The sequence below is a fragment of the Panthera pardus genome, unplaced genomic scaffold, assembly GCF_024362965.1.
Source record: "Panthera pardus isolate Hobbes unplaced genomic scaffold, ASM2436296v1 HiC_scaffold_18, whole genome shotgun sequence".
Classification (NCBI taxonomy): Eukaryota; Metazoa; Chordata; class Mammalia; order Carnivora; family Felidae; genus Panthera; species Panthera pardus.
The window spans coordinates 7,432,370-7,445,444 of record NW_026526743.1 but is presented as its reverse complement, the minus strand read 5'-3'; the positions used below and the strand labels follow the sequence as shown (position 1 = coordinate 7,445,444).

Below are 13,075 nucleotides of genomic sequence, written 5' to 3'. Positions count from 1 at the left end.
AATCGGAAGCAGGCTCCAGGCTCTGAGCCATCAGCCCAGAGCCGACGCGGGGCTCGAACTCACGGACCTCGAGATCGCGACCTGAGCCGAAGTCGGACGCTTAACCGACTGAGCCACCCAGGCGCCCCATGTAAACCCCTTTCAACCACACCTGAGTTTATGCTAATGAATGAGTCTTGGTGAGCCCCCAGCTGGGTGGCTCAGGATGGGGGCTGGATGCCTGAGAAACCAATCCTGGGATTGGATGGTTGGAATTTTCAGCGACCATCCTATATTATGGAACTTCCATAAAATTCTTTTTTTTTTAATTTTTTAATGTTTATTTATTTTTTTGAGAGAGACAGAGTGTGAGTGGGGGAGGGGCAGAGAGAGCCGGAGACACAGAATCCAAAGCAGGCTCCAAGCTCTGAGTTGTCAGCACTTGGGGCTTGAACCCATGAACTATGAGATCATGACGTGAGCTAATGTCAGATGCTTAACTAACTGAGACATCCAGGCACCCCTCCTTTTTTTTTTTTAAGAGATGGGATTTTAATTTTTATTTGTTATTTTTTTTTTTTAATATTTATTTATTTTTGAGACAGAGAGAGACAGAGCATGAACAGGGGAGGGTCAGAGAGAGGGAGACACAGAATCCGAAACAGGCTCCAGCCTCTGAGCTGTCAGCACAGAGCCCAACACGGGGCTCGAACTCACGGACTGCAAGATCATGACCTGAGCCAAAGTCGGACGCCAACCGACTGAGCCACCCAGGTGCCCCTTTATTTGTTATTTTTTAAGTTTATTTATTTATTTTGAAAGAGAGAGAGAGAGTGAATGTGAGCAGGGGAGGGGCAGAGAGAGAGAGAGAGAGAGAGAGAGAGAGAATCCCAAGTAGGCTCCGTGCTGTCAGAGCAGAGCCCAGTGTGGGGCTTTGACTGATGAATGGTGAGATCATGACCTGAGCTGAAATCAAGAGTCGGACACTTAATTGACTAGGCCACCCAGGTGCCCCCCCCCCCCCATAAAATTCCTCAACAATGGGTTTCTTAGCTTCCTGGTTGGTAAACACAGCAGGGTATGGGAAGTGGCATGCCCGCCATATTTTGCCCTATGTGTCTCTCCTATTTGGCTGTCCTCGAGTTGTATCCTTTGTTTTTTGTTTTGTTTTGTTTTGTTTTAAAGCTTATTTATTTATTTTAACAAATTAAATTTTTTTTAACGTTTATTTATTTTTGAGACAGAGAGAGACAGAGCATGAACAGGGGAGGGGCAGAGAGAGAGTGAGACACAGAATCTGAAACAGGCTCCAGGCTCTGAGCTGTCAGCACAGAGCCTGACACGGGGCTCGAACTCAGGGACCGTGAGATCATGACCTGAGCCGAAGTCTGACGCTTAACCGACCAAGCCACCCAGGTGCCCCTAAAGCTTATTTATTTATTTTGAGAGAGAGAGGGCCCGTGTGTGCACGCAAGAGCCCATGCACAAGTGGGGGAGGGGCAGAGTGGGGGGTGGAGAGAGAATCCTAAGCAGGCTACTTAATGTCAGCACAGAGCCCGATGCAGGGGCTCGATCCCACCCCAGGAACCTTGAGATTATGACCTGAGCCAAGATCAAGACCCAGACGCTTACCGACTGAGCCACCCAGGCTCCCGAGATCCATCCTTTGTAATAAATCAGTAATACTAAATAAAGAGCTTGCTTGAGTTCTGTGAGCCATTGTAGCAAATTATGGGCCCCCAAAAAGGGGTTGTAGGAACCCTTGATTTATAGTCAGTCGGTCACAAGTATGGCATGCCTGGGACTTGGACTGGAATCGGAAGGGAGGCAGGTATGGGGGGTCTTGTGGGACTGAGCCAGTACCTGTGGGTTCTGCATTACTTCCAGGTCATGAGGTACCTAGAATCAAATGGAATTAATTCCTTGGCCCCACAGGGGCACCTGGCTGGCTCAGTCGGTAAAGGGTACAACTCATGAGTTCGAGTCACGTGCTGGGTGTAGAGATTACTTAAAGATAAAATCTTTAGGGGCTCCTGGGTGGCTCAGTCGGTTAAGCGTCTGACTTTTGCTCAGGTCATGATCTCCTGGTTCGGTTCAAGCCCTGCATGGGGATCTGTGCTGACAGCTCAGAGCCTAAAGCCTGCTTTGCTTGTGTCTCCCTCTCTCTGCACCACCCCCCTCCGCTCGCATTCTGTCTCTCTCTTAAAAATAAATCAATATTTTTCTAATTAAAAAAAAAAGATAAGATCTTTAAAACAAATCATTGGACACTTGGTTTCAGAAGGGTTAGAGATTGGTCATCGGTATGAAAAAAAAAAAACCATATATTTGGTGTCAGATGCATCAGGAGTGAAAAGCAGCACGTAATCTGTATCCAGGTGAACTCTTCCCAAAAAAACCTCTATTGCAGAGAAGGCTATTAAGCCATCTGGCAGATCAGATGACCTCACAGAGCTCAGCATCAGCCTCCGTGGTCCTGGCACAATGGAGTCATGAACAAAGTGGCCATGGAGGGCTAGGCATGGATTTGCCCCAGCAAAGCTCAGCCAGCTGTGGCACTGGTAACCCTCCCCCACCAACGTTGCACGCTTCCTAGGAAGACCAGCCAAATACCTGGTGGCCTGAGAATTGCCTTGGACTCCTTCCATCATGAATGAAGCGATGACTTCCTCCTGCCTGGAATATTTAAATCTGGGTTGCTATTTGGTTGCCTTGCCTTATCCACTCCTGCCAACAGCCGCATCTATGTACCCGCTGAATGGCCCTATTCACCATCATGTTCACTGTCACACAATATTGCTTCTGATCAAGGAGCTCCGTTTATTAGGAAGTCGGTGGGTGGGTCCGTGCACCCCGTCACCCCTACCCAGCTAGCTTCACAGAACAGAGGTACGGCCTGTTTGGGGCTGGAATACAGCGCCAGGTTGGAGACAACATCCTCCAGGTGGAGGGAGGCTGTCCTACAGGATGGGTAAACACTCTGAACCAGGGGCGCCTCCATGATGCCAGATGACACACACCCAGGAGCCCTAAGGTATCACTTCTCAAGATCACACCCAGTGACTCATTCTTTAAACGTTGGCTTCCTCTTCCTGTCCAGCTGAACTCTGCTGTTTGGGGGAACTCTCTGTTTCCACCAGAGGACAACGTAGTGAATTGTGTGAGTGGAGGCCTCCCCTGAACTATTGGGGGGGACCTCAGGAGCGCCACTGTGGGATCAGGCAAAGATTGGGGCAGGGAGCAGGAAAGAGCTGCCTCTGCACTGGGGGCCAAGGAGATGTGTGAGTGGAGCCTGGGGACCACCCTGGAGGACCTCCAACTGGCACCGTGTCCTGACTCCTTAGGCAGGGCCTGATACCAGGCTCACGGAGACCCCTTCCCCTATGCAGAGCACAGAAGGACAGAGAGGGTCTGTGCCTACCCCCTCCGCAGGGGCACAAAAGCGGGCATGCAAGCTCCGCATCCCTCCCCCACCATCCCATGCGCCCCCCCCCCCACTTCTGCCGCGCTCACGGCGTCCAGCGCGCCCCCCCCCCCAGTCCCTCCCACCTCCGTAGGGCACGCAGCCTGCTAGACAGGGCTCCCGGACCCCTCCCGACCACCCCACCCGGTCGCGACTCGCGCGGGCTGGGTCTCAAAGCCTCCTTGGTTGTCCGCCTGGAAGGCACCCAGCGGCAGCAGGGCCCCGTTAGCTCAGAGTCGCGCACCAACCGCAGCCGCCGCCCAGGCCCCGCCCAGGAGCAGCCGCGAGCAAGGCCGCGCCAGGGACGACTGCGGAGCGCGGTGAGTGAGCCGGGCCAGTAGGGAGGGTCCCAGGCGTCCCGGGCCCCGCCCCGCCCCTACCCCGGGCGGGCACCCCGACCTTCAGCTCCTGCTTGCTTCTGGACTCTGGGGCTCAGTTTCAGGGCCCCAGAGCCTCCCTGAGAAAGGACCCTGGGCCCCCTCCTTGCGCCGGGCCTCGGGCACACCAGCTCCTCGGACCCCTCCCTTCTTGCGGGAATCATGAATCGGACGCCCCCAGCAGCATCCCTCTCCCTCCCCCCACCCCCCCAGCCCCCGGCCCGGTCCTCCTCGAGCTTCCCTGCCCCTCCCTCTCTCCGGGAGCCAGGAATGCAGGCCAAAAATATCTCTCAGCTCCAGACCTGGGAGGCTCGGCTTGCGAGCACATCTGAGCGGATGAAAACCCAGGAGTGTGAGCTTTGATTGCTTTTTGCGTCAGGAATCTGGGCCTCCAGCCTAGGCGTCATTTGGAACCTGGGAGTCCCGTGCTCCGACTCCCACCGCCCGAGATCCAGACATTTTGCTGTCAACATCCCTCCCCCCGCCCCCATCGACTGTGAGCTGGGACCCAGGAGTCCCGTCCACCAATGGGCGAGTCCCAGCTCAAATGAGGATTTGGGGACCCAGGAGTCGGGGACCTCAGCCCAGCTCTTAAAGCCTAGGGATCGGCTCTTTCAGGGACCCTGGCCCACAGACCCCATCAAACTGACAGGCCCGGTGCCCCCACCCACCGCGACCCAGATGTCCAAGATTGCATCCGGCCTGGAAGAGCCAGACTGCAGCAGGCGACGAGGGGAGGGGGCCGGAAGGGAGAGGGAGAATTGAGGGAGGTGATACCGGGGTGGGGACCTGGGCTGGGGGCTCCGTCCAAAACAGACGCCAAACAGACGGGTTGCCATGGCAACGGCCTTCCCGGGCCTCCCCTGGAGACTGCGCTAGGGCCGAGTCGGGGAGGGCAGCCCCCAGGAGCCCCCACACCGCCAGCTGTTGTATCTTCCTGTTTTGTCACCACGGCAACAGTGACCTCAGCCCTCCACCCCGCCCCCCGCGCCCCCCCCCCCCCCCCCGCACTGGCGGGGCCGGAGAGCCCAGGTCCATTTTTCCCGGGGAGGGGCGTGGTCTTTTCTCGGCTCCGCCTCAGGGGCGGGCCTGGGATACCCCTGGCGCAGGGAGTCCCTTTCTCAGCCCTGGCCCCGCGCTCGCGCCGGGTCCCCGGCCCCGCCCCCGCCCCGGCCCCGCCCCCGCCCACCAACCCCACCCAGTTAGCAAACGCTTCCAGTCTGCAGCTGTCGCCTCTGTCTCAGCAGCAGCCGCCACAGCCCGAGAGGTGAGGCTGCGGGGACCCCCCCGGCGCGGACGCTGCGGTCAAGATTCCTGGGTGCAGAGGGAGGGAAGGGCTGGGGTTCCGAATGTCTGAGTGTCTAGAAAGACTGGGTCATGGATCAGGACTCGGATTCTGGAGAGGACAGGGCTTCAGACCTGCACTCACATGTCATCTATCTGAGGGAGGAGGGGCTGGGGGCAGGACTCCTGGTCTGAGGGAGGAGGGGGCTGGGCGCCTGGACTCCCGGGTCTGAGGGATGAAGGGCTGGGGGCCTAGACTCCTGGGTCTGAGAGAGGAGGGGGCTGGGGGCAGGACTCCTGGTCTGAGGGAGGAGGGGTCTGGGGGCCTGGACTCCCGGGTCTGAGGGATGAAGGGCTGGGGGCCTAGACTCCTGGGTCTGAGAGAGGAGGGGGCTGGGGGTCTGGACTTCTGGGTCTGAGGGAGGAGGAGCTGGGGGTCAGGACTCCTGGGTCTGAGAGCGGAGGGGGCTGGGGTTCAGGACTTCAGGGTCTGAGGGAGGAGGGGGCTGGGGGTCTGGACGCCTGGGTCTGAGGGAGGAGGGGCCTGGGGCCTGGACTCCTGGGTCTGAGCGGGGAGGGGCCGGGGGTCTGAAATCCTGGGTCTGAGGGAGGAGTGGCCGGGGGTCTGGACTCCTGGGTCTGAGGGAGGCAGGGCTGGGGGTTTGGACTCCTGGGTCTGAGGGAGGAGGGGCTGGGGGCCTGGACTCCTGGGTCTGAGGAGGAGGGATGGGGACTCCTAAGTGCCCTGGTTGAAGGGGGCTAAAATCTAGCAAGAGGAGGTCCTCACGAGAGGAGACGCTTGCAGCTGGGAGCTTGGGTTTGAGAAAGAGAGGGGTCTTCCCTGCTCCCCACCCCTCCATTCCGAAGACAGAATTCGAACTTCGGGCCAGACAGGCGGTGGGCTGAGGTCCAGCACCGTGCTCGCAAAGGCGAAGAGGAAGCTGGGAAGCTGGTGTCCTAGGCTGGGAGAAGCCAAGGCTGAGGCCAGAGGCCTTGGGTTGCTCAGAGTGGAGGCTGGGGTTCAGGGACGCGATTCTGTGCGGGTGATGGGGTGTGGTGTTTGGCGTGGAGGTGGAGAAAGCGTGGGGCGTGGCCGGGGGAGTCCTAAACTGCGCCCAGAAGGCCAAGGGGTGTTTCCTCTCCCTCCGCCTGTCTTCGGAGATGCATTCCTGAGTTCTGACCTCAGGCGGCGGCTGGAGGCGCGGAGGGTGGAGAAGGACCCCCCCCCTCCCCTCCGGGTGGTCCCTTCACCACCCCCCTCCTTCCTTGGGGCACTTCTGGATTTGTGGCCCGCCCTGTTTCTCCTTCCCCGCTCGGGACCCGGCAGTACCCGCTTTCCAGGGCGCCCCAGCGCAGGCCAGCCCTGACTTCCTCCTAACGGGTTCCCGGAGGGCGTGGCGGGGAGCTGGAGGCGGCCGCCTCCCGCCCAGCACCTCCCAGGTGGCCCCGGAGGCCCAGCCCCCGCAGGGAGACCTGACTTCCGAGGGCCGGTGGGAGGTGTGGCTAGTAATCTCTGGACTGGATTCCAACAGTGCGGTTTCCAGCTTCGAGGTTGGGGTGGGGTGGGGGGGGGCGGGGTTCCCCTAGGCAAACCCGGGGGTCTCTTCTTGGGGTCCAGGCTCCCAGTCCATGCTCTAGGGACCCAGGACTCACATTTTGGAGGCCCCAGAAATTCAGGCTTCGGGCCTCCCTTCCTGGGACCTGGAGTCTGGACTCGCGCCCCACCCCCCTCCCCGGAATCCACAAGTGGGGCGGCGATCCCGGAGGCCGGCGCGGGGCGGAGGTCCCAGCACCGCCCCCTGGTCCCCGGCACATTCCAGATGGCTGGGCCGACTTGAAGCCCTTATAAGGCACGGAGACGCTGCGCCCGGCCAGGCCGCCCGCCCCCGCAGCCACCGCCCAGGGCCCTCCCGCCGGCCGGGCCCGCGACTTTCTTGGGCTGGGGCGAGGTTAAGATCACTCACACCCACGCCGGCCCGCGCGCGGGTCGTGCACTTTCACCGGGTTCCTTCCACTTCGCTTCTGCAGTTTGGGGCCTTGGGGACGGGGCAGGGGCGGGGCTTCCCTGGGGTCACCGCCGGGACCTCTCCCGGCCCGAGGCCAAATCCCCGCCCTGGCTGGGAGGGCGCCGGGGCTGCGGAGGCTGGCGGCGCGTTCTGGGCGGGCTGGTCGCCTGGGTCCCGGGAGGGGCGGAGCGGGGGCTGGGTTGGGCGCGGACTCTCCCTCCCTCCCTCCAGTGCTCTGACTGGCCTTTTCCAGGTGTCTGACCTAATCCACCTCCAGAGCCGGATCTTTCTGCGTCTGGGTCCTCCGCAAAGACTGCTGGTGAGTGGGAGCCGGGACCCCCCGTGTCTGAGGGAGGAGGGGCTGGGGGCCCAGCCTCCTTGGGTCTGAGGGCAGAGGGGGCTTCCCGCCCAGACTTTTGTGTCAGAGGGAGGAGCATCTGGGGGCCTGGACTCCTGGGTCCGAGAGAAGGACCTGGGAGCTTGGTTTCCAAGGAACGAGACCCAGACACCTGTGTACCCGAGGGAGAAGTGTGCCCAGGAGCTGGGCTCCTGCGCCCTCGGGGCCTCTCCTAGGGACAGTTAGGTAAGGTTAAAGCCTGTTCTACTGCCTGACCCTGGAAGGAGGAAGTTTTATTTCCCTGTGGCTGAGAGAGGCCTTCTGAACTTAGGGTGGAAGCTGAGAGACTAGAGGTTTTAGGACCTGGGGGAGGATTTGGACACCTGGTCCCCAGTAGGCTGGACCCTCTCTATTCCTGAGGGTCTGTAGGACAAGGAGACAGAAGGTTCTGGAGGGACAGAAGAAAGAAGTGGATTTCCCAAACCACAGGTGTCTGGTGTGCCCAAGGCTGAGGGCCCAGAGTCCTGGGGTCTGAAGCTGTGTAACAGGACGTGAGAGGTTTCCGTGGAAGGGGCTGGGTCGCGGCGAGCCAAGCTTCTTGGGCGCTCTGGGGAATTTGGAGGTTGGACTCCACGTGCGGGAGGGGCAGAGGGAGGCGGGAGGGGCAGAGGCAGGCGGAAGCTCGGCGTCCCTGGGTGAAGTACTCCACACCCAAATCCCAGGTGGGATTCAGACTGAGGGCCCAGACTCTTGATCTCCGAGGTGAGAGGGCGTGTGTGCTGTGGAGATCTCAGGTCCAGTTCCAGAGACAGGTCGTGAGGGCAGAGGCTCTGATCACCTGTGATCACCTGTGAGTCCCAGAGAACGTTCTCACCCAGGGAGGCTGGAAATGCCTGCAGGGTGATAGAAGGAAGGTGGGCACTTCTTAGAAGATAGAAGGAGCCGGGGGAGTGGAGCCCTGGGTACCCAGAGGGAGGAGGTGGAGCCCAACTGAAGAGGTCAGAACCTCTTGTTCTGACGTGTGGTCGGGGAGGTTTTTGAGTGGCTGGGAGGCTGAGTCCCTGGGGGAAGGAGGGCAGTTTTGAGAGTCTGGGGTGGTTTCACGGTAGTTGGGTTGCAGAGAGAGGGAAGCAGAGACAGCGGTCCAGACTCCTGGGTTCTGCCACAGGATGTGGGAAACCCCAGTCAGGTCGGAGGAGGGGGCTGGCACTTGGGTGACCAACTCAGCCCCTTAGGCCTGCCGCGTCCCCCCCCTCCGCCAGCTTGAGTCCTTTGTCCCCAGGGGAGGAAGGGCTGAGGGCCTGGGTTCCCACATCTGGAACCTTCTTAGGACTCTTCCTTTCCCCTCTTCCCAGCCATGCCGGTGACCGTGACCCGCACGACCGTCACCACCACCATGTCGTCCTCCTCAGGCCTGGGCTCCCCAACCATCGTGGGGTCCCCTAGGGCGCTGACCCAGCCCCTGGGCCTTCTCCGCCTGCTGCAGCTGGTGTCCACCTGCGTGGCCTTCTCACTGGTGGCCAGTGTGGGTGCTTGGACGGGGTCCATGGGTAACTGGTCCATGTTCACGTGGTGCTTCTGCTTCTCCGTGACCCTCATCATCCTCATAGTCGAGTTGGGCGGGCTCCAGGCCCGCTTCCCCCTGTCCTGGCGAAACTTCCCCATCACCTACGCCTGCTACGCCGCCCTCTTCTGCCTGTCGGCCTCCATCATCTACCCCACCACCTACGTCCAGTTCTTGTCTCATGGCCGCTCCCGGGACCACGCCATCGCCGCCACCGCCTTCTCCTGCATCGCCTGCGTGGCTTATGCCACCGAAGTGGCCTGGACCCGGGCCCGGCCCGGGGAGATCACCGGATACATGGCCACCGTGCCAGGCCTGCTCAAGGTGCTGGAGACCTTCGTGGCCTGTGTCATCTTTGCCTTCATCAGCAGCCCGTACCTGTACCAGCACCAGCCGGCGCTGGAGTGGTGCGTGGCCGTGTACTCGATCTGCTTCATCCTGGCGGCCGTGGCCATCCTGCTGAACCTGGGTGACTGCACCAACGTGCTGCCCATCTCCTTCCCCAGCTTCCTGTCCGGGCTGGCCCTGCTGTCCGTCCTCCTGTATGCCACAGCCCTGGTTCTCTGGCCGCTCTACCAGTTCGATGAGAAGTACGGCGGCCAACCGCGGCGCTCAAGGGATGTGAACTGCGGCAACAGGCACACCTCCTACGTGTGCACCTGGGACCGCCGGCTGGCCGTGGCCATCCTGACGGCCATCAACCTGCTGGCTTATGTGGCTGACCTCGTGTACTCGGCCCGCCTGGTTTTTGTTCGGGTGTGAGGCTCCGGCCGGGGGCTCTTGACTCCCCCCTTGTGCCCAGGTTCTCATTTCCTCTTCCGGGCTCCCTCTCTTCCACCTTTCTCCTGTCCTTCCCAATTCCCCTTGCTCTTTTCCGTTTCTTTCGCTTCTGGGCTCCTCTCTCCTTCCCTTCCTGTTTTGTTTGGTTGCCCGTATCCTGTTTGGCCCATTTGCCCTTCTGTTTTCATGGTCTTCTTTTCTGACCTGTTCTGCCTCTCCCGGCTCTTTTCTGGTCCTCTCATTTTCTCATCTGCCTGTGTCTTAGCCACCCCTTCCCGTTTTCTTTCTTCCAATTTCCTTGGGAGCTCCAAGACTCCTTTCTTCTCTACCCCCACCTCCAAAGGTGCTGAGCTCCACCTGTCCCACACCTCTCTCTGCAGCTGTTAATACCCCTGGCCTCCCCGAGGGGCCTCATTGCCAAAGCATGCCTGCCCGCCCTGGCTGTGCCTTGTTGGTGTGTACGTGTGTGTTTGGGGGAGAGGGGGGGAGGGTAGCTAGGGATTGGGCTCCCTTTCTCCCAGGGGAGGGGGGTGTACCGTACAGGTCCCCTTTAAGTTAAAAAAAAAAATCTCTGGAGGCCAAAGATTTTCCGGTGGGTATGACACTTAACCCACAGACAGACCCCGGGTCCCTGGGTCCTGCTCGGCACCCAGCCTCGCCTGAGACTGGCTCCAGAATTTTTGCCAGGCTTACTAAGAATCCACTGCCTAGAGGCCATCTTAAAGGAAATCAAGGGTGAACGTTTTCCAGCCCGACTGCTCTCTGCGTTATCAAAAACCCGTCCGAAGTATTTGTGAGGGGCAGCGATGTGGCCCTCCAGCCTTAGTGTTAAAAATAGCCCGTCCTGCCTTTGCTGGGAGAAAAAAAAATGGCCACTGCCTGCCTTAACGGCAATGCTAGCCTGGGTTTGTTTTTTCTCTTTTCCTCTTCCTGGTTACGAGGGCAAAACTTACATTGAGTGGCCCTATTCTAAAAGGGGAAGTTGCTTTTCAATTTCTTTTTCTTGGGGGGGGGGGGGCGGGGTTGCTGTTGCCTTAGAGGGATTGCATTACTTGGAGTGTGGTGCACACACACATACACACACACACACAGGTGTGTTTCTGTGTGTTAGTCGCTTCCTGTAGCTGCTTCCTTGCTTCTCTGGGACTCACATGCATAACGTCATATATATAAATGTATAAATATATATTTTATTTTTTTTTTTAATTCCCTGGCGCTTCTGGTCCCCATGGGTCCCTTCTGTCGACCACAGAGGGAAGACTTGTCCGTCGCCCTATTCCCACATCCATAATTTTTTTTTTACATCAATATAAAGATAAAAGAAAAAAATTGTGCTTGCTTTATTACTGGGGAGGGCTCCAGGAGAGAGGGCAAGGACTAGATTCTTAGGACTGGTGGGAAAAGGGGACAACTTTAATGTTTATTCTTTTTGTTTTGTTTTGTTTTGAGAGGGAGTGAGAGAAGGGGGGAGCAGGAGAAAGGCAGAAAGAGAGGAAGGCACGGAGTCCGAAGCAGGCTCCGGGCTTCGAGCTGTCAGCACAGAGCCTGACACGGGCCTCAAACCCACAAGCCGTGAGATCATGACCTGAGCTGAAGTCGGACGCTTAACCAACTGAGCCACCCAGGTGCCCCAGAAGGGGACAACTCTATCTTCTGAATCTCCCAATTTACTCTCTCCAACCAGAACTAGTTAGGATCGAAACGGACAAGATTTATCCCTCCTCAGAGTCCAGGAGCACCTCAGAAATAGTGTCTCCATCTGAGTGCAATGTTTCTTCCAAAATCAACTCTTCAGGTTTCCAATCTCAGGAACAGGCTCCTACAGCTGAGAACCCAGGCACTGGCTCTTCCCCGACTTCTGTCAGTGGCTCACCAGCCACTGTCTGTCCTTCCTTCAACTGTCCCCTTCTCCAGGCTCCTGACCTAGCTCAGGTATTTTGTTTCTCCTGAACTAGCATCTCAGCCTCCCCCTTGACTAGCCCACCCCTAGCCCACCTTGGCCCCAGAGGGATGCTTGTAGCATCCAGGTCTGATACTGCCCTCCCCTGCTCAAATCCTTCCACATCCTACTACCCACTGCCTACAGGTAATACCAAAGCTCCAGTCTGGGCCTTCAGGATCTGACCCTGCCTGCGTTGCCATCATCAGCTCCTTCTTTCCTTTAGTTCTAAGCTCCCTGACAACCCTTCCACAGAAGACCTCGATAAAGAGCAAACGAATTACTCCGAGGGAGGGAGGGGGTCCCCCCCCCCCCCCGGAAGGGCGGGAAAGGCTAATTGGAACAGACGCACCGATTTCCAGCCAGGAGAAGTCTCCTTTTGATCTGTGCAGCGTGCACCCCAGAATTCCGACCTACACCGATGCCTGCCTCCTGCAAGGGCGTCTCGCCCCCTCCCCACCCCATCCCATGCTTGAACCCACTCTGGAAGGCACCAGAGAGAGCAGCTCCAGACCCCGGGGGTGGTGTGCTGGTGATGGAGGAAAGCAGCCAAGCAGACCAAGGTGGGATTCTCAGGTCAGCTTCCAGGACCACTCCCACCCCTACACTTGCCCTTGGGCAGGGCGCACGCCTGGAGGTGGCTGGCAAGGCCAGAACGCCCCCATATCTGGGGGGGGGGGTTAGGAGGAGAGTCGGATTCCCTCACCTCCTCTTCGGCTTCGGGAAGCCCGACCCGAACCCCCAAAATTCCCAGAGAAGGTGTGGTGGGCTCCCCGGGTCCCCGCCCGTGGCGCCCCGCCCCCTATCGCGGGGCACGCCGGGAAACGAAGTTCTCCGCCGCGTCGCCGCAACAGGCGGTCCGCAGGCTCAGACTACAGGTCCCAGGATGCACTGCACTCCGCAGCCCGAGGAGGGCCGTGGTTGCCCTTGGCAACAGAGCGGGTCTCCGGGAGCCGGGACCCGGACGCGCACGGGAGTTGGGGGTAGGGGTGGGGGTGGCGGGGCCGGAGCGCGACCTGAGAGAGGCAAAGACGCGGGCAGAGCGACGGACGGGAGACAGGAGGAGACCGACAGAGCGGCACAGGGTTTTCCAGAGCCAGAGAGGGGGAGAGACGTGGAGGGAGGGGGAGACCCCCAGAGACGAAGAGAGAGGTTCATAGCCAGGGAGGGTGAGAAAGGTGGGGGGCGTTTGGGGGGGGGGGAGGGGGAGAAGGAGAGAGACCAATGAACTCATTCAGAGAGAGACCCCCAGCGACAGAGGGTGGGACTGAGCCCAAGAGTGGATCAGCGAGGTTTGCAGAGACAGAGACAAAAGTACTTACAGAGACAGGGACACAGTGGGAGAG

The 13,075-nt window shown here is 59.2% G+C and overlaps 1 protein-coding gene across 4 annotated transcripts; it reads left to right on the top strand.

Annotated features, from left to right (window-relative positions):
- Positions 1-3,026: 3,026 nt before the first annotated feature.
- MYADM (myeloid associated differentiation marker) lies at positions 3,027-12,016 on the top strand. 4 transcript variants are annotated; one of them, XM_053905806.1, is made up of 4 exons: positions 3,027-3,139; positions 3,644-3,762; positions 7,363-7,428; positions 8,802-12,016. In XM_053905806.1, exon 4 carries the CDS (start codon positions 8,804-8,806, stop codon positions 9,770-9,772), a length of 969 nt encoding a protein of 322 aa, XP_053761781.1. In that variant the 5' UTR covers positions 3,027-3,139; positions 3,644-3,762; positions 7,363-7,428; positions 8,802-8,803; the 3' UTR covers positions 9,773-12,016. The 4 variants fall into 4 exon arrangements, with proteins under 4 accessions (XP_053761781.1, XP_019292322.1, XP_019292323.1 ...); XM_019436777.2 differs by lacking the exons at positions 3,027-3,139; positions 3,644-3,762 and adding an exon at positions 4,895-5,086; XM_019436778.2 differs by lacking the exons at positions 3,027-3,139; positions 3,644-3,762 and adding an exon at positions 6,684-7,052.
- The last annotated feature ends 1,059 nt before the right edge of the window (positions 12,017-13,075 follow it).